Source organism: Phyllopteryx taeniolatus, chromosome 15 (assembly GCF_024500385.1).
Source record: "Phyllopteryx taeniolatus isolate TA_2022b chromosome 15, UOR_Ptae_1.2, whole genome shotgun sequence".
NCBI lineage: Eukaryota > Metazoa > Chordata > Actinopteri > Syngnathiformes > Syngnathidae > Phyllopteryx > Phyllopteryx taeniolatus.
The window spans coordinates 860,001-878,798 of NC_084516.1; the positions used below are offsets into that span (position 1 = coordinate 860,001).

The 18,798-nt window shown below is 49.5% G+C and overlaps 3 protein-coding genes across 7 annotated transcripts in view; 2 read left to right on the top strand and 1 right to left on the bottom strand.

Annotated features, from left to right (window-relative positions):
• Nucleotides 1-2,199, bottom strand: part of mrps18c (mitochondrial ribosomal protein S18C) — a 3,816-nt gene extending 1,617 nt beyond the window's left edge. For both annotated transcript variants that reach the window (XM_061747355.1, XM_061747354.1), the window contains exons 1-3: nt 1,935-2,199; nt 1,790-1,857; nt 1,642-1,725 (exon numbers count right to left, since the gene is read on the bottom strand). In XM_061747355.1, coding sequence (XP_061603339.1) covers nt 1,642-1,725; nt 1,790-1,857; nt 1,935-2,043 — 261 coding nt within the window. In that variant the 5' untranslated portion in view covers nt 2,044-2,199. The remainder of the gene's footprint in view (nt 1-1,641; nt 1,726-1,789; nt 1,858-1,934) is intronic.
• A 227-nt stretch (nt 2,200-2,426) lies between these two features.
• Nucleotides 2,427-10,840, top strand: helq (helicase, POLQ like). The gene is made up of 18 exons (XM_061747316.1): nt 2,427-2,908; nt 3,035-3,512; nt 3,987-4,165; nt 4,589-4,789; nt 5,416-5,488; nt 5,559-5,656; nt 6,618-6,716; nt 6,791-6,936; nt 7,204-7,443; nt 7,916-8,057; nt 8,133-8,237; nt 8,864-9,053; nt 9,240-9,397; nt 9,475-9,573; nt 9,676-9,849; nt 9,936-10,049; nt 10,190-10,324; nt 10,399-10,840. Exons 1-18 carry the CDS (start codon nt 2,885-2,887, stop codon nt 10,477-10,479), a joined length of 2,736 nt encoding a protein of 911 aa, XP_061603300.1. The 5' UTR covers nt 2,427-2,884; the 3' UTR covers nt 10,480-10,840.
• Nucleotides 10,841-10,973: 133 nt separating this feature from the next.
• On the top strand, nt 10,974-18,497 carry hpse (heparanase). 4 transcript variants are annotated; one of them, XM_061747324.1, is made up of 12 exons: nt 11,361-13,398; nt 13,537-13,731; nt 14,058-14,179; nt 14,387-14,509; nt 14,573-14,746; nt 15,015-15,186; nt 15,276-15,323; nt 15,858-16,130; nt 16,297-16,411; nt 16,502-16,626; nt 16,687-16,833; nt 17,632-18,497. In XM_061747324.1, exons 2-12 carry the CDS (start codon nt 13,622-13,624, stop codon nt 17,789-17,791), a joined length of 1,569 nt encoding a protein of 522 aa, XP_061603308.1. In that variant the 5' UTR covers nt 11,361-13,398; nt 13,537-13,621; the 3' UTR covers nt 17,792-18,497. The 4 variants fall into 4 exon arrangements, with proteins under 4 accessions (XP_061603306.1, XP_061603309.1, XP_061603308.1 ...); XM_061747322.1 differs by lacking the exons at nt 11,361-13,398; nt 13,537-13,731 and adding an exon at nt 10,974-11,237; XM_061747325.1 differs by lacking the exons at nt 11,361-13,398; nt 13,537-13,731 and adding an exon at nt 11,188-11,326.
• The last annotated feature ends 301 nt before the right edge of the window (nt 18,498-18,798 follow it).

An 18,798-nucleotide genomic window follows, 5' to 3' on the forward strand; every position in this document is an offset into this window, starting at 1 on the left:
GGAACGGCACGGTCAATTCCTTTGTTTATGTATACTGACGACATTTAGGGTTCAGATCAGAAGATTAATATGAGACAAAAGTTCAGAATTGCAGCTTTCATTTTATGTTATTTACATCGAGATGTGTTAAACAACTCAGGACAGAGCACCTTTTGTTTGAAGCCACCCACTTGTCAAGTGAGCAAAAGTATTGGAACAGACGTAATTCAATGAACTTAAAGTGAATAACATTTAATATTTGGTGGCATAACTCTTACTTGCAGTAACTGGATCAAGCCTGTGACCCATTGACTTCACCAGATTGGTGCAGACTTTATTTGAAATGCTTTACTGCAGCCTCTTTCAGTTCTTGTTTCTAGGGGTTTCTCCCTTCAGTCTCCTCTTCAGGAGGTAAAATGCATGCTCTTTTGGGTTAAGGTCTGGTGATTCAGTTGGCCAGTCTAAGACCTTCCACCTTTTCCCCCTGATGAAGTCGTTTGTTGTGTTGGCAGTGTGTTTTGGGTCATTGTCTTGCTGCATGAAGCTTCTCCCGATTTGTAAATACTCAAGTAGCATTTTGGATAAATTGTACTTGTCAGAGTAGTTTTAATGCAGCATACTTTTTACTTTTACTCGAGTATTTGTTAAAAAGAAACAGTAGTTTTGCTCCGTTACAATGATCTACAAGCCACTCGCTACTTTTATTTATCAATTATTGCTTATCTTTTTTTTTGTGCGCTCTATTTAGACTTCGACTTCCACATTGGGCGCTGTTCGCTCCAATCGAACGTAACCGTGAGTTCCGTTTAACTCTCGTTCACCAATCAAACGACACAAGACAGTCACATGACTGCGCACGCTGTCTTCTATTGGGCTTGGTGGACACAGACATAAACACTAGATTCGCCGGCCCGGCTAATCAACGTGCCTATGTGGCGCCATGTTGGGAAGGTCGTCGTCCCCATACAAGGCGACAAAAACAACAGCTTTCATGCATTGTATTATTTTCCTGGCACCGTCTGCCCAAATGTGGATATTCCAGCCCACTTCTAAGTTGAGAAAACAGCTAGCGGTAAGTTTGGGATGTTTTTGTTGTTGTTTGGGCTGTGTGTATTAGCCCACATTAGCCTTATTTTGTGGTCATAAGTAACTGTAAAACATGCAACACACTTTTGGGGTACTGGCTAATGTGTGCGCGCTTCACACACACTGCACATTGACATTTTATTTAGTTTTAGTTAGTTAGTATTTGATTTCATGTTCATGTTCTGACAAATCAGAAGTTACTCACCAATTACTCAGTACTTGAGTAGTTTTTTCACTGAGTACTAATTTTTAGGAGGACAACTTTTTACTTGAGTCATTAATTTAAAGTAACAGTACTTTTACTTGAGTACAATATTTGGCTACTCTACCCACCTCTGGCTCGAACCGAGGCCTCCAATGTTGATTGGACCCGAGGTCGGCTGACTCCTGATTACAAGTTGCCATACTTTTCATGGTGTGTCCAGTAAACATGAAAAACTATTTAGTTGCGGGAAATTATGTTTTTCTGATGAAATCCGAGTTATTCCACAGGGTTCACACTTTTTCTTGCAACTGCAAAAAGTATAGTGCGTACGTACACGTATAAAATAAGCGACTGTATGTATATTTTGTCACCTGAATGTTCTTGAAGTCGACGGTGACATTGCAGAGGACGCAACCTTTCTGTGGCTCCTTGTACGGATTTTCCATCTTGACGAGCTGGCGATTGGAGATTACAAGTAATGTAATTATTGGAAGTAAAAGACTAAAAGTATCAACTCACCATCTGGTCATGTTTGTGTTCGTGTTTTTGTGTTTGTAGGTCAGATGAAGCGGACGCGCTTCTTGAAGCTGCAACAACAACACGGAGGGTTAGCATTAGCATGACTATAACAAATATTGACATTGAAGATGAGTTTAAAGTTAACCTGCGGGGTAGCTCGCATTTCTCAGTCGCGAAAAGACACAAAATAATAGACGAGGTGGTCGATTGAGAAGCAGCATTTTGATGAAGAGCGAACCGGATGTTGTTGTCATCTATTTCCTGGTCGGCGCCGTCCTGAAGGTTTTTTAGTTCCTACTGATTTCTTTCTTACCAATTGTAATTTATTTCATATATATTTAGTTCCTAATGTTTTTTAAGTGGCTACGAATTTGTATCACTTTGCACTGTTTTTTTTAAGTTCCTACTGACTTTCTTTTACCGTTGCTCTGGATTTTTTTCCCTATTGATTTTTCTTTCTTTTAACGGAATTTTGTTTGTCTGGTTTAATAGATGAAAACAAGTGTTTGTCCGCGAACTAAAAGAAAAATAAATGTTTGAAATATCGTCACAAATCTACCATCCACACGATCCCGGAAGTGAGCTCAGATTTCTCTCTCGCTTGACAGAACAACTCAACACTTTTGTGTTTGTTATTTCACTAAAACTACTAATTTACTGGTTGCCGCGAGAATATGTGCTCATTTGTATTAAGGGCCAGGCTTCATTTGTAAAGGTTTGTGGCTGCTTCGCGAGCTAAACAATAACAAAGAGAAGTTCGCAGAGACTTTTAGCACTTGAAGGTGTGTTTTTAACAAAAAAAATCGACAATAACTTCTGCTTCTAAATGATTTTAGTGTGCTCTGGACTGTAACTTCTAACACATATAACGATACCGGGAATAAGATGAACAATGTTGCATTATTATTTCACGTCTTTCCCGAGGTTGGTCGTTAGCGGTTTAGCAGCGTTAGCTTGCCTCGCCTGTAGCATACGGCTTCTGGCTGGTCACGTGCCCACCAAGGAATCGAAATGATGAAATGATTTTTTTAAAAAGAAGAAATTCAAGAGAGAAAAGAGGACGTTAAAGTAAGCAAGGAGGAAGAGAAATCCCTCATGGATGACAAGCAGCATGTGGAGGTTTGAGCTTCTCATCATATGAACTTGAATATGCAATATCATATGTGTGTGAATAGACCAATTGAGGATGTGTCCATTGATGTCATAGAAGTCCATTTGACGCGTTGTTCCGGTTGTGTCAATCAGTGCAGTGACAGCGACGACTTTTTCGGAGACTACGACAGTCTCCTGGAGGACGCGTCATTGTTGGCCAAACTGGACCGGGCTGACGAGCCGGCGGCCGAGGACCGGCGCTTCCTCTCCGACTCCATCGTGGATGCACCGGACGCAGACGTGGTGCGGGACGATCTGCCTTGCAGCCAGCGGGAAGCCAAGAGGCGCAAAGTACACGGGCACGCCACCCCTGGCACGGACGACAAGAAGGTCCACGGCGCGGCGAGGAGGAGCGTGAGCGAGCGCGTGAAGAAGACGCTGCGAAGTAACGCGGCGGCGCCCGCCAGCCTTTCGCGTTCTGTGGCGATGAAGGAGGCGGTGCTCAGCCGCGAGATCAGCGGCGCCGTGGAGGCCGTCCGCGCGCACGACGACGACCTTGGGCCTTTTTTTGGCCTGCCCAGCAAAGTCAAAGACCTCCTCTTCACGCTCAGGGGAATCCGCAGCCTCTATGGTGACGTCACATTGCATCGCGTCACGTGACTACTCATCACGGGACAACACATCACATGACGTAACAACTCAGGGCAATCACAACACATGTTGTGATGTCACAGGACGGGACATGACATCACATCACATGATGTCACATGATATGACCACACGCGTTGCCTTGTGACGTGACATGACAACACGCGACAACACATCATATGATGTCACGTGACGCGAAAACACATGACATCACGTCAGAAATGACATGAGATTGCGTGGAATCGCAACGTGACATCACAACGCATGGCATGACGTGCTCACGTGAGACGCGTTGTCACAAAACCTGACATCATATTCCCGTCACATGATGTCCCAACACGACATGGTGTCACATGATACCGCATCCCATGACATGTGACGGCACATGACAAAACATGACATCGTGACGACATTCGTTTCCCTCACGGGATGACACGCGTGCGTTTGTGTGCGCTAGCGTGGCAGGAGACGTGTTTGCGTCTGGATTGCGTGTCGGAGCGGAAGAATCTGATCTACACGCTTCCCACCGGCGGCGGCAAAACCTTGGTGGCCGAGCTCCTGATGATCCGAGAGCTGCTGTGCGGGAAGCGCAACTGCATCTTCGTCCTGCCCTACGTCGCCCTCGTCCAAGAGAAGGTCGGTCGCGCCCGCCGCCGCTCCGTATGAAGCAGAGAAAGACTCGTGTTTTGTTTTCAGGGCCCGTAACGATTATTAGTCGTCACGGGGGCCGGAAATCGATATTACGAGCCGATATTTCTTTTGCAGGAAAAGGGGAAAATATGGGTGTCATGTTTATAATACAACCCTTTCTGAGTCACACAGTTTGACGAACAATTGGCGTACGAATTTCTTTTGGTGTTTCGGTTTTCGGCCTTTGGTTCCTCATTTTCGGTTTGGGTCAAGAATGTTCATTTGGGTGCAACAGCAGCACTTTTAATCATCGATCTCTTTATCGACCGACGACGATACGCGTGAAAATGCTGATAACGGGCCGGCCGACTACGGGTTCGCCGACCCCGCTGTGTCTGAAGTCTGAATGCAACGCGGCGGTGATGGCAGGTTCGCGGGCTGGCGGTCTTGGGTCTGGAGCTGGACTTCCTGGTGGAGGAGTACGCGGGCAGCAAGGGCAGGTTCCCGCCCGTCAGCAGGAGGGGGCGGCGCTCCCTCTACGTGGCCACCATCGAGAAGGCGCACGCCCTCGTCAACGCGCTCATCGAGAGCGACGCGCTGCGGCGCGTCGGCCTGCTCGTGGTGGACGAGGTGAGTCCGTGCCGAATTGCCGCTCATGTTGTAGCAGGAATAAACCGCATCCAAGCTTGGCACAGAACTTTTCTCCAGCATTTTGACCCACAAAATATTGTGTTCCCAGACAATAAGTGGCAACACCTTCCAAAACCAAGAGTAGGCGGTCTTCTACCACCAGAAACCAAATAGCGTTTATTTGCTAGCTTTTTCCGTTCTTTCGTCAAGCGCACCAGAACGTGTGCTTGGTTTCCCCAAAACGCTGCATTCGGACTACAAAGCGGAGAAACGACAACAGTGACTTTGACGTTCATATATTTTGCTTTTGCAAAACTAGAGACGGGCGGGCTCCATACCCGCGTATTTTGCCGATGAAAAACGTAAAGGAAAACAAACCTGACACACATTAAGTCCTCCTCGCCACTAGTCGGCGCTACGTTGCGACGGTTTGGCGAACCAGAAAGAAAGAATTGTTCACAATTCTCTGTCATAGTTCACTTGTTTAATTTTTCAAAATAAATATTACATTTACATGACGACATCTAAATGTAGTTTTTAGTTTAATTGTTTTATGAGTAGAGTAGGCAGTTGTCATTCAGTACAATTTGTGTAGCAAGTGTGCGAATTTTCCTTGTCACGTCCAGCTGCACATGCTGGGCGCGGGCGGCCGAGGCGCTCTGCTGGAGATCACCCTGGCCAAAGTTTTGCACCTCAGCCGTAAGTGTGACGTCGCCCGCCGCAGTCTTCGCCGCCGTGACGTCATCGGGCTTTTGATCCGCGGCGGCAGGCGACACGCAGATCGTGGGCATGAGCGCCACCCTGGGGAACATCGGCGAGCTGCAGACGTTCCTCAAGGCTGACAACTACCGCGACGACTTTCGACCTGTGAGTCCGAATTTCATCATTTCCTCTCTCCTTTTTTCATCAAGTGGACCTCGATACTTCCTAACAAGTTTTCTTGTTATAATTAGAAAAATCCTACTCTTTAATATTATACTTGATCAAAACGTACAGTAATGACCTGATCCAATAGAATGCAATGGTCCAATTAATAAAACAAATATGATATAGTATCAATATCATTTATAATGAATACCATAACTTATTTAGTTCCAGGCAGAACATTTGACACTTTTACTATTTGTTTAACATTACAACAGGGAGAAAAATTGACCCAAATTATTATTTTATTTTTTGTCGAATTTATGTTTTAATGTGTAAGGGCGGCACGGTGTTGACCGGTTAGGACATCCGCCTCACAGTTGTGAGGTTGCGGGTTCAAATCCGGCCTCGCCTGTGTGGAGTTTGCATGTTCTCCCGTGCCTGGGTGGCTTTTCTCGGGGTACTCCGCTTTCCTCCCACATCCCCAAAACGTGTGTGCTAGGTTGATTGAAGAATAAATTGCCCGTAGGTGTGAATGTGAGTGCCAATGGTTGTTTGCTTCTACAAGCCCAATTCCAATGAAGTTGGGATGTCGTGTTAAACATAAATAAAAACAGAATGCAATGATTTGCAAATCATGTTCAACCTATATTTAATCGAATACGCTACAAAGACGAGATATTTCATGTGAATTGTTTTTAGCAAATCATCATGAACTTCGAATTTGATGGCTGCAACACGAGCTGTCTGCTAGTTCTCGTTTGCATTGCTCATTGGGCATCATCATCATCACCCTAACCATTCGGTTAGGGTGATGATGATGATGATTTAACTCAAGGTACCACCGTAACGCCGACGGTGTTAGATGGTTCCTAAAAAATCGGGAACGAGTGAACGATTTGCCTCGTTCCCGAATCGCCGCAAAGGGATTTTGAGCGGAATTTTGGAATGTCTTTTTCTTCAGGTGCATCTGAAGGAGTACGTGAAACTGGGCGACGGCATCTACGAGGTGGACGCCCAGGAGGAAGACAGTTTTCGCTTATGTCGTCGCTTGGAGCTGAATGTACGCAGCGCTGTTGTTGTCGTTGTGTTGTTGTTGTTGTTGTTGTGTGATGCGAGGCGCGTGTGCGCTCGCAGTACTCGAGCGCCATGCAGAAGGTGGACCCGGACCACATCATCGCGCTGGTGACCGAGGTCATCCCCAAACATTCCTGCCTGCTCTTCTGCCCCACCAAGAAGAACTGCGAGAACGTGGCCGTCATGATTTGCAAGTACCTCCGACGGTGCGTCCCGCGCCGGATCCATCACTTTCAAAACACAACAAAAAAACAATCAAGTGGGACAATTAGTAACATTAAACTTCGTTTTTTAAGCGATACAGTGTCATATGTATCATTCAAATTTGTTCACAGTTGTAAATAAAAGGATGTGTGACAATTTTTTTTAAAATATTTTTCAATTAATGAACTTTTTTGTGCACATTTAATTTAAAAAAATCAAGAAGGAGCGTTTTTTTTTTTTTTTTTTTTTTTTTGTCTCCTTCTCTTCAGGGACTTCCTGCGCGAGCGGCAGGCGGAGAAGGAGGAGCTCCTGCGCCAGCTGAAGGAGTGCGGCAAGGGCTCGCTTTGCCCGCTCCTGAGGAGGACGGTCCCGCTGGGCGTGGCCTACCACCACAGCGGCCTAACGGGCGACGAGCGCAAGCTGCTGGAGGACGCGTACGCCGCCGGCGTCCTCTGCCTGCTGGCGTGCACGTCCACGCTGGCCGCCGGCGTCAACCTGCCCGCCAGAAGGTCAGCCCGCGTGCCGCGACGCCGTCGCCTCCTCTCCGAGCCGGCGCCGACCGTCGCGTGGCGATGACGATTCGGGCCCGGCCGGCCGATTGAATTTAGGAACCCTTTTCAAATTGGCAAAAATCGTCGAATTTTGTTTTCATTTTTGATTGACACATTGACACATGACTGTGTAATAATAATGACATTCAAACCAAAATACCCCAAAAAATTGGCTGATTTTTGTTGTGAAGTTAAACATAGTTCAGGACAACAGTCAAACCTTCTGCCTGTTGTTCATGTCTTGATTGTTGTAAGCATTAAGGGACAAAACAAATCTATTCAATCTATATAAATATTTTTTTAAGTTAATTGGCCGATGAATCGGTTATCGGAGTTGTATTCTGCCAAATATCGGGATCGGCGTCCACATCGTCGCCGAATGTCGACGCGACGCTGCGGTAGCGTGCCGACGATGACGTTGTGACGGCAGGGTGATCGTGCGCTCGCCGCTGGTGGCGCTGGCGGCGCTGACGACGAGCCAGTACAAGCAGATGGCGGGCCGCGCCGGGAGGGCGGGGCTGGACAGCGAGGGGGAGAGCATCCTCATCCTGCAGGACGCGCAGCGGGACAAGGTCATGCCTCGCTTGCCGTCATTCCGCGTCCCATCCCGGCGCGGCCTCACCGTGTGTGCGCGTGCGTGTTTTCAGGCCAAGGCGTTGTTGTGCTCCCCCGTGGAGAATTGCTACAGCTGCCTCCTCGCCGACGACCACAAAAGTCTGCTCGGCCTCATCCTGTCCCTCGTCGGCTTAAAAGTAACGTGTGCGTGTGTGTACAGTTGAAACCCCATGTTTGTTTACACTATATTAAAAGACACTTGGGCTTTTTGTCCCTCACTGTCTTACATGAAATTGGACGGAACCTTTCTTGTTTTAGGTCAACTAAGATTTCCATCCATCCATTTTCTGTACCGCTTCTCCTCACGAGGGTGGCTGGCGCCGATCCCAGCTGACTGCGGCCGAGCGGCGTGGTCGACACCCTGAACTGCTCGCTAGCCAATCGCAGGGCACATAGAAAGAAACTACCATTTGCACAGTCACACCTACGGGCAATTTAGAGTCTTCAATCAATCTACCACGCATGTTTTTGGGATGTGGGAAGAAAGCGGAGTACCCGGAGAAAAGCCACGCAGGCACGGGTAGAACATGCCAACTCCACACAGGCGGGGCCGGGGATTGAACCCCTGGTCCTCAGAACTGTGAGGCAGACGCTCTAACCAGTCGCTCACCGTGCCGCCTTCATGTCAGACAGTCAGAAAAAAAAAATGGCTGTCTGTATAGCGAATGGAAACATTGCGTTTCAAGTGTGTGTGTGTGTTTGTTTGTGTTTGTTTGTGAGCGAGACGTGCACACATTTGACGTGTGGCCCGCATGTGCGTCAGGTGGCGTCGCGCATGGAGCATCTGGAGGAGTTTGTGCGCGGGACGCTGCTGTTCGTGCAGCGCGAGCGCGCGTGTGTGCATCTGGAGGATGTCCTCCAGCGCAGCGTGGACCTCCTAAAGGTCAAAGGTCTTCTGCACCTGCAGGGTCGCGCCTTGCAGGTCACGCTCTTGGGCCGGGCCACCTTTAAAGGTATGTAAGTTTCATATGCGTTAATTATTGACCGTGTGATCGTTTATCATGATGCTTGTTCCTGGCGTTTTGCATTGCATGTTAGCATTAAGCTAAGCAGACTCAAAAACAATCTGCTTGTTTTAAATCCACAAGGTGTGTGTGTGCGTGTGTGTGTGTACACATACTTGTGTGTGTTTATAAAAGGTTGCGTGGACGTGAGCCACAGTGAAGTTCTGTACCAGGACCTCCAGCAGGGCCTGGAGGGCCTTTTTCTCAACAGCTTTCTTCACCTGCTCTTCCTGGTGACGCCGTACGACCTCGCCGCCGCCTGCACGCCAGACTGGATGACCTTCTACACGCAGGTCACACACACGCACGCACACGCACGTGAGGTCACGGAGTTCTCCTGCGGGTGACATGAAGGCGCTTTGTGTGGCAGATGTCCTCGTTGTCGTCGTCGGAGCTGAAAATGTGCGCGACGGTGGGAGTGCCCGAAAGTTTGGTGGCCAGGAAGGCGGCCGGACAAAGCGTCAGCAAGGTCGCGGGTCGCCACAAGCAGCATGCAGTTGCAAACGCGGCCAACAGGAGGCAACCAAGTTAACACTGTATGGCTTGCCTGTGTGTGTGTGTACGTACACAGTGTGCCAACATGCGTGTGGCGAAGCGTGTGTATCTCTCGTTGGTTCTGATGTCGCTGCTGAAGGATGGCGACCTTTGGGGCGTGGCCCAAAAGTTTCAGCTGAGTCGCGGCTTCGTCCAATCGCTGCTCAGCTCGGCCGCTGCGTTTTGCACGTGCGTGCTGCACTTCACGCAGGTATCAGACGCACACACAACAAAAACACACGCACACCATGTGTTTGTTGCATGTGTGTTAATGTCGGCTATTGTGTGCGCGTGTAGGAGTTGGAATCTTTGTGGCCGTACAGGTCCCTACTGGAGGCACTGACGCGACGCCTCAGCTACTGCGTGAAGGCGGAGCTCATCCCCCTGATGGAGGTGGCGGGGGTCACGGAGGTCGCGACACGCTCAGCGCGCGTTGCGCCGCGTCAATGTCCGTCCGTCTCTTTCATCACGCGTGTGTGTGTGTTTTTCTGTGAATGTGTGTGTACGTTTGCGCATTGCGTTTGGATGTGTATATGTGTACGTGTGGACAGGCTCGCGCCAAGCAGCTCCACGCCGCCGGCTACACGACGCCGACGCACTTGGCCAACGCCGACGCCGCCCTCCTGGTCCGGACGGCGGAGCGCCTCAGCAGGAAACAGGCCAATCAAATCGTGGCCTCGGCCAAAGTGGGTGTGGCCCGCGCACGTGCTTCCGCCCCGCCAGAGTGTGCGCGTGTGTGTCACCGCCATCTTTGTTTCAGATGTTGCTTGACGAGAAGGCGGCCGCGCTGCAACAGGAAGTCGATCATCTGCTCGCCGTGCCGCCTGGCCTGCCCGACTGAACGCGCTACCACGACAACCGTCTCGGGTTACGTAATAAAGTCAGGTTAGCGTAGCCGCTAACGCAAGGATTGGCTGTGATCAGTTGGAATGGAAGCGAAGGACACAAATGTCACCTTTTGTAGAGGAAAATTTTTTAACCCAGACTTATTAAACATGTCAGAAACAAAATAAATGGGACAATAAAACAAATGTGTGTGTGGTTGTGCAGCTGGGAATGTAAAAGGAGTTAAAAGTTTGTGAATGGGTGCGCCTGTGTGTGTTTGTGTTGATGTAAGCAGGTGTGTGAATGCATAAAGATATTTAGTATTTCTAAAGGGTAGAAATGTATGAAAAAGGAAATAAAATCCTGAGGTCACATGACTGCTTTGATATCGCTGCTCTCTTATATCAACATATACTACAAACATATACTTATCGAGACAATGTAACAAAATTAACACGCACAGAAAAAGCAACCCAAAGAAGGCAAAGTTGTGACGTCAGAGGGCGTGGCTACGACCTTCCGCCAAGCCAACGCGCACGCACGCACGAACAGGACGCGAGCGGCCATGGCGGAAGGAGGCTCCGCGGTGATGTGTCGCTCGTCTTTGGCGCTTTGCGTGCTGCTGTGCGCGCTCCCGAGCTCCGTCGAGGCCCGCGCCCGGCGGAGGACAACACCGGGACCGGGCCGGCTCGTCCACCGCGTGGACCCGAACTTCGTGTCCGTTACCATTGACGCCAGCCTGGCTGAAGACGAGACGTTCATGCGTGTGCTCAGGTCGGAACAGAACACACGTGACGCCACGTGACCCCATCAATCGCAGCGCCTCTATTGGGTCACGTGTCCACTGATTAGCCTTTCTATTGGTTAGTGAGTCTTCGGGTTCGTTTCTTTTGAGTAGAGTTTCTAACCTCAGGGGAAGTAGTTCTGAGAGACTAGGAGACTTGCTGGTGGAAACTCAAAGTACAGCAAATCATACAAGGAAAGCGGTTAGTTAAGAAGAAGGTGGTCAGTCAAGAAGGAGAAAAGGATCTCTACAGGTTGGCCAGACAGGGGGACAGAGATGAGAAGGATGTGCAGCAGGTTAGGGTGATTAAGGAAAGAGATGGAAATATGTTGACTGGTGGCAGCAGTGTGCTAGCTAGATAGAAAGAATACTTCAAGGAGTTGATGAATGAGGAAAATAAGAGAGAAGGGAGAGTAGAAGAGGCAAGTGTGGTGGACCAGGAAGTGGCAATGATTAGTAAGTTAGAAAGGCATTAAAGAGGATGAAAAATGGAAAGGCATTTGGTACTTATGACATTCTTGTGGAGGTATGGAAGCATCTAGGAGAGGTGGCTGTGGAGTTTTGGACCAGCTTGTTCAATAGAATTCTCACATGTGAGAAGATGCCTGAGGGATGGAGGAAAGGTGTACTGGTGCCCATTTTTAAGAACAAAGGTGATGTGCAGAGCTGTGGGAACTATAGAGGAATACAGTTGATGAGCCACACAAGGACGTTATGGGAAAAAGTAGTGGAGGCGAGACTCAGGACAGAAGTGAGTATTTGCGAGCAACAGTATGGTTTCATGCCTAGAAAGAGTACCACAGATGCATTATTTGCCTTGAGGATGTTGATGGAAAAGTACAGAGAAGGTCAGAAGGAGCTACATTGTGTCTTTGTAGATCGAGAGAAAGCCTATGACAGAGTACCCAGAGAGGAACTGTGGTACTGCATGCGCAAGTCTGGAGTGGCAGAGAAGTATGTTAGAATAATACAGGACATGTACGAGGGCAGCAGAACAGCGGTGAGGTGCTGTAGGTGTGACAGACGAATTTAAGGTGGAGGTGGGACTCCATCAGGGATCAGCCCTGAGTCCCCTCCTGTTTGCAGTGGTGATGGATAGGTTGACAGATGAGGTTAGACTGGAATCCCTGTGGACCATGATGTTTGCAGATGACATTGTGATCTGCAGTGAAAGCAGGGAGCAGGTGGAGGAACAGATAGAAAGGTGGAGGCATGCACTGGAAAGCAGAGGAGTGAAGATTAGCCGAAGTAAGACAGAATATATACGTGCATGAATGAGAGGGGTGGTGGGGGAAGAATGAGGCTACAGGGAGAAGAGATGGCAAAGGTAGAGGACTTTAAATACTTGGGGTCAACCGTCCAGAGCAATGGTGAGTGTGGTCAGGAAGTGAAGAAACGGGTCCAAGCAGGTTGGAACGGGTGGAGGAAGGTGTCAGGTGTGTTATGTGACAGAAGAGTCTCTGCTAGTTTAGAAGACAGCGGTGAGGCCGGCCATGAAGGACGGATCGGAGACAGTGGCACTGAAGAGACGACAGGAAGCAGAGCACATGAAGATGTTGAAGTTCGCTCTCGGAGTGACCGGGTTGGATCAAATTAGAAATGAGCTCATCAGAGGGACGGCCGAGGTTCGATTTTTTTGGAAAGAGCAGACGTGGACGGTTAGGACACGTCCTGAGGCGAGAGGGTGAGTATATTGGTAGAAGGATGATGAGGATGGAGCTGCCAGGCAAGAGAGCGAGAGGAAGGCCAGAGAGAAGGTTGATGGATGTCGTGAGGGAAGACATGAGGGCAGTTGGTGTTGGAGGAGATAGGCTGACATGGAAAAGGAGGACGCGCTGTGGCGACCCCTGAAGGGACAAGCCCAAAGGAAAAGAAGAGGAGTATTGTTTCTATTGTGTTTTGATTGGTGTGTTTATTGATTAGTGTTTCTGTGGATTAGTATTTGTATTGGTTAGTGTGCGGAGACAGATTGTTTCTATGGAGGATTGGATTTATTGCTCAGAGCAGTTGTGGTTCTCAAACTTGTGAGCCCAAGTTGAACCTCGGAAGATATTTGCCACTCCGAGTTCCGCCCTCGCGCCCAACATGCAAATACAGTAGCATCGTAGGCCCAAGTGTTCATCCAAAATGCAGAGGTTTTGTTCCTAAAAAGTAAGCAGCCCATCTATCCTGCATACTTAATATATTAATTTCTTATTTTTCTGTCCCCCCCCAAATTTTGCAAGCACTGTTTAACGTAGCCGCACAATTAAGGTAGCAAAAGATGCAAATTGGGTGTTTTTTTTCCAGAGTTCTGTGTTACCATAGCGATACAATTCCCCCAAAACTGCACCAAAAGTCCCATTGGCATGAAGAGGAGTTTGGAAAAAGTTGAATGGAGCCGCACAAAAGACATCAAAGATTCGTCTCGGCCGGACGACGATCGCAATTTCCAACTTGCAACAGTCAGCAAATTTCTGCGGGAAGTTTCGAGTTCATATTATCGTAAGCCGCTGTAACATTATGTACAGTTTGGACATGAAATATAGGGAGAAAAATACTGTACTTCAATAATGACTCCCAAAGAAAACAAACTGTATCGAGCCTAAATGTGAAGTACAACTGAACTGTACTTTGAGTCATTCTTAAAAACTACTGAAATGATTTCATTCAAAATGTACTGGCGGGGTCGGGGATCGAACCCCGGTCCCCAGGACTGTGAGGCAGATGTGCTAACCGGCTAACCAGCAAGCCGGCTGTTGTAGAAGTGAATATTTAAAAATGGAAACACTTCTTCTCGAGATTTTGAGAAACGCATGTTTGTTTGTCAGCTTTCCCAAAGTGCGCGTGTTGGCGAAGGCGCTGTCTCCGGCGTTCGTCCGCTTCGGAGGAACCCGGCAGGACTTCATGGAGTTCCAGCCGCAGCGGAAGCTTCCGGCAGGCAAACCCAGAGGTCAGATCAATCGGCCGATCGGCTTCCTTCTATTGCGGCGAGGGGGCGAGGTTCAGATGGAAGAGGTTAGCGTTGACGCTAACGTCACAGCAGTTGTTTTTCTTATCGTGAAAACCGTAACAGATGGTACTCACCTTTTAGCTTAGCATAAAAGCAGAAGCCGTTTGCCTATGCCATCGCTTATATGCTACGCTAACCGCGTTATAGGCTCGCAGCCCAAACCTTTGACGGGCTGGTGGGAGGAGCAACTAATGGCGCAGTGGCGCAAACAACAACGGCGGCTCGCCAGAGAAGACGCCAGCGGGAAGTACCGACAGGTCAAGTTCACAGGTAGCGTCGTTAGCGTGCCACTTACTGCGCGAGAAATGGTTCACTTCCTGTTGTGTTCGGCAGAGAGCACGCTGGACGAGCTTCACGCCTTCGCCAACGCGTCCGGCTTGGATCTCGTCTTCGGACTCAACGCGCTGCTCAGGAACGCCGACAACAGCTGGAACGCCAGCAACGCGCGCGCACTGCTACGCTACTGCGAGGAACGCCGCTATCGAGTCTCGTGGGAGCTCGGCAACGGTACGCTTCCTGTTTTGTCTTGATGATTTTTTACGCCCCGTCGCTGCTTTTTCTTTCCTATCAGTGGGCTTCACTTCCTTTTGCCATTTATCACTTCCTGTCACCACTTATCACTTCCTGTCTGCACCTTCCAAGACCCCGCCCACAATCACTTTGCTGACATGCTTCACACATGCAGCAGTCACTTAGCATAGCGTAGCTTAGCGTTGGACGCTAATGTAAGTCCGCAAGCAGCCGCTGACCTTGTTAGCTCACGTTTGACCTTCAGAGCCAAACAGCTTTGAGAAGAAGGCGGGGCTCCGCGTGAGCGGCGAGCAGCTGGGCCAGGACTTCACGCGTCTCAGGGAGATGATGTCCGAGTCGCCGTGGCACCGCCGCGCGCGCCTCTACGGGCCGGACGTGGGCCAGCCCCGAGGACGCACGCTGGACTTGCTGGATGGGTCGGAACTTTCCAAAAATTTGCCGCGCGCGGATCCGTTCCATCCGCTCGACCGGTCTTGACGCCTTTTGACTCGCCGATGTCCCGCAGGTTCCTGCGCAGTGGGGCCGACGCCATCGACGCCTGCACGTGGCACCAGTGAGACTTTCATTTGCCACCTCACATGACACGTTACGCGGGTTTCACATGGCATGTTACAATTGGTGGCAAATGACATGTTAGGCGACGCGTTACACGTCCCGCTACGTGACACGTTCCACGTGTTTCACTTTACCGGGCCTTACATGCCGCGCCACACGTAACATGTCGCGTGACGTACCTCACGTAGCATTACACATGAAATGACATGTTACACGGCGCAGTCTGGAATGTCACATGACACACGTCCCGCGACGTGACAGACCGCGACACATCACGTCACGTGACACGAAACGTTGTGACGTGGCACATCACATGACGTCAAGCGACACATTGCGTGACACCTGACACAACATTACACATAAAATGCACACTTTACGTCACATACAAGGACGAGATGTGGCGCGGTGCGTCACATCTCGTCCTAAGAAACATCAGCGCAGGCGGGACACGACACCTTATGTGACACGACACGTGAACACACGTCGCGTGTCACCTGACATTTATGATGTCACATGACATGTCACGTGCCAGTTACTACGTGAACGGTCGAGACACGTCGTTGGACGACTTCCTGGATCCCAAAGTTTTGGACTCGCTGGCGCTGAAGACCAAACAAGTCATCAAGGCGAGTCGCTACATGCGTGTGTTGCGCGTGCCGACGCGACCTGACGTGTTGTGTCTTGGTGCGTGTGCGCAGGAAGTGAAGCGCGTGTCTCCGGGGAAGCCCGTGTGGCTGGGAGAGACCAGCTCGGCCTACGGGGGCGGGGCTGCGGGCCTGTCCGACACGTTCGCGGCGGGATTCATGTGAGACACGTAAACAATTATTCAGCAAAATCATATTTGTCATCATAAACCCAATAGTCGCGTTTGTGATGTGAATAAAGATAAGAGTTTACGTTCGTGTCAGCGTGGGCAGCACATTCCGCGCGGTTAGCGCTCGTTAGCTTAATGCATGTCACGCGCCGGTCAGGTGGTTGGACAAATTAGGAACGGCAGCCAAAGGGGGCGTGTCGGTGGTGATGCGGCAGGTTCTGATCGGCTCGGGAGCGTACCATCTTCTGGACGAGCGTCTGGACCCGCTTCCTGTGAGTTCCCGCTGCCGCCCCCCCTTTTTGGTTCCGCCCCCCTCTTTGGTCCCGCCCCCCCTCAACCCTGAGTGTATTTTGTGTTTTGAGGACTTCTGGCTGACGCTCATTCACAAACGCGTGGTGGGTCGCGGCGTCCTGAGCGCCGCCACGTTTTCTGCACAGACCCGAAGTGGCCGAGTTCGTCTGTACCTGCACTGCGCCGCCGCGCCCAGGTACGTCACCTTTGACCCGACGCCACTCTTCACGCTAAAATTGTCAAATGTTCCCGGCAGGTACAGAGAGGGCGCCGTCACGCTCATCGCCATCAACCTCGACAAAACGGCCGCCGACATCGGCGTTCCGAGGCGGCTGGCGAGCGGCAATGTCGACGCGTTCGTGCTGCGGTCGGACCGACGAGGCCGGGACGGACTTGTGTCCAGGTGAGACTTTGTGGCGGCCTGCGGCGGGATTTTTGTATAGTGGGCCTAATAGTTCCTAAAGTCCTTTTGTGGTCAATTGGGAGTCGAGAATGATGAACGACTCCAAACACAGCGACCGCGTTAGGAATCATTCATCATTCCCGACTCACGAGGGATTACAAAGCGCTTTCTCTCCACCGTCGCAGTGCCCGAAGCGCTTTGCAAGGACTCACATTCACCCGCACGCTCGTGCGCCAGTGGGCGGCTGCTGCCATGCGAGGCGCTGCCAGGCCCGCTGGGAGCAAATCAGGGTTGCGCGTTTTGCCCGAGGACACTTCGACACGCGGCTAGTCGGAGCCGGGATTCGAACCGGCGACCCTCCGGTCACCGGACGACCCGCTCTACCACGGCTACCCACCAACACGGACCTAGTTAGTAGTGCCGAAAATGTCCACTGAAGGTGCCGCTGCGTTGGGACTAAAATTGCGATGATTATCTTTTTTTTTTTTAATGAAAAAAAATATGGAATAAGCGGGGATAAACCGCCACTAAGCATTTTCAGGTTTGCCCCGCCCCCCCAAAAGAAAAACAAGTACAAAAACAGAAAAAAAAAAGCTGCTGAATGGGGAGTATGCGGGGGTCCGCTGTCTGCGTATTTTTACGTAGCGGACGACGTAGTTGACTTTGTGTGTTGCAACTTTGTTGGCGTGTTGTAAAACTGAATGTTTGTGTGTTGTCGTATTGTTACAATGTTTTTGGCGTGTTGTGCAACTTAGTCTTGCAGTGTTGCGGAATGTAACGTCCAACGTGTTTGTGTAGGCGCGTGATGCTGAACGGGGTCGCCGTGACGATGTCGGGCTTGACGCTCCCCGAGCTGGTCGGCCGCCGAATGGCCGCCTCGGAACGCGTCACGCTTCCCGCCTTCTCGCTCGCCTTCTTCGTCTTCACGGACGCGCGGTGCCGCGCCTGTGCCGACTGACCTTCGTCATCAGCAGCAGCAGCTATCGCTTTGCTTTTTATATGTCATACAGAGCCCTGAGCAGTTTTTTTTATTGATCAACAACGCTGATGGGAAGTCAGAAACATTTTTGCTTTCTTGGCCTATTCTGCCTAGCAACAAGTGAGCTCACCGAAGTGTTACGTGTCGGGCCCGACCAATTCGTGGGCCGATACGATGTTTTGTTTTGTTAGACATGAACATATTCCAACATAAGACAAAGATAATGGCCTTTAAACAAACATAGACAAATTGGCAAAAAAAAAAATATTTTCTTTTTTTTTTTTTACCATTATAACATAAGACAAACAAAAAAAATAGCTGGTTTTTTTTTCAACATTAGGCAAAGATGAAACACAAATATTTTCAAAAATTGACCAAAAATTGGTCAATTTTTGCTGAATTTTGAAAATACTGAAAGACAAAGTCTTGAAAATGAGTCAAATGTCTTTATTGTCGTAAGCGTCAAGGGGTCAGAAAAAGAGAGGATTTGATTCATTATATACTTTCAAATTAATCAGCCGATTAATTGCTTATGGGAATTTTGTTCTGCCAAACATCGAATCAGCCTCAGAAAATCCAGATGGGTCGGGCCCTAATTATGGGTAGAAAAAAGAAAACTGGATGGTATTTTATCATGAACGTAATCAATAAAAACAGGTCGACAAGTGTCTGATCGATTGATGAATTTTGGGGGAACAGTTCTTCCTCTTCCAACATGACTGAACAAATCAAGGTTCAGAAAGACACGGATGAGAGAGGTTGATGCGGATGAACTTGACTGGCCTGCAGCAGAGTCCTGACCTCAACCCCATAGAACACCTTCAGGATTACGAATGGGATGTCACTTAAGTTCATATGCGAGTCAAGGCAGGTGAGTAAATACTTTTGGCATTCTCGTGTATCATTCGACAATTGTACTGTACTGGGCGCCCCCTGCTCGCAGAAGGCTTGTCAGGTCCTCCATTTCCCACAAGCCTCCGCGCGCG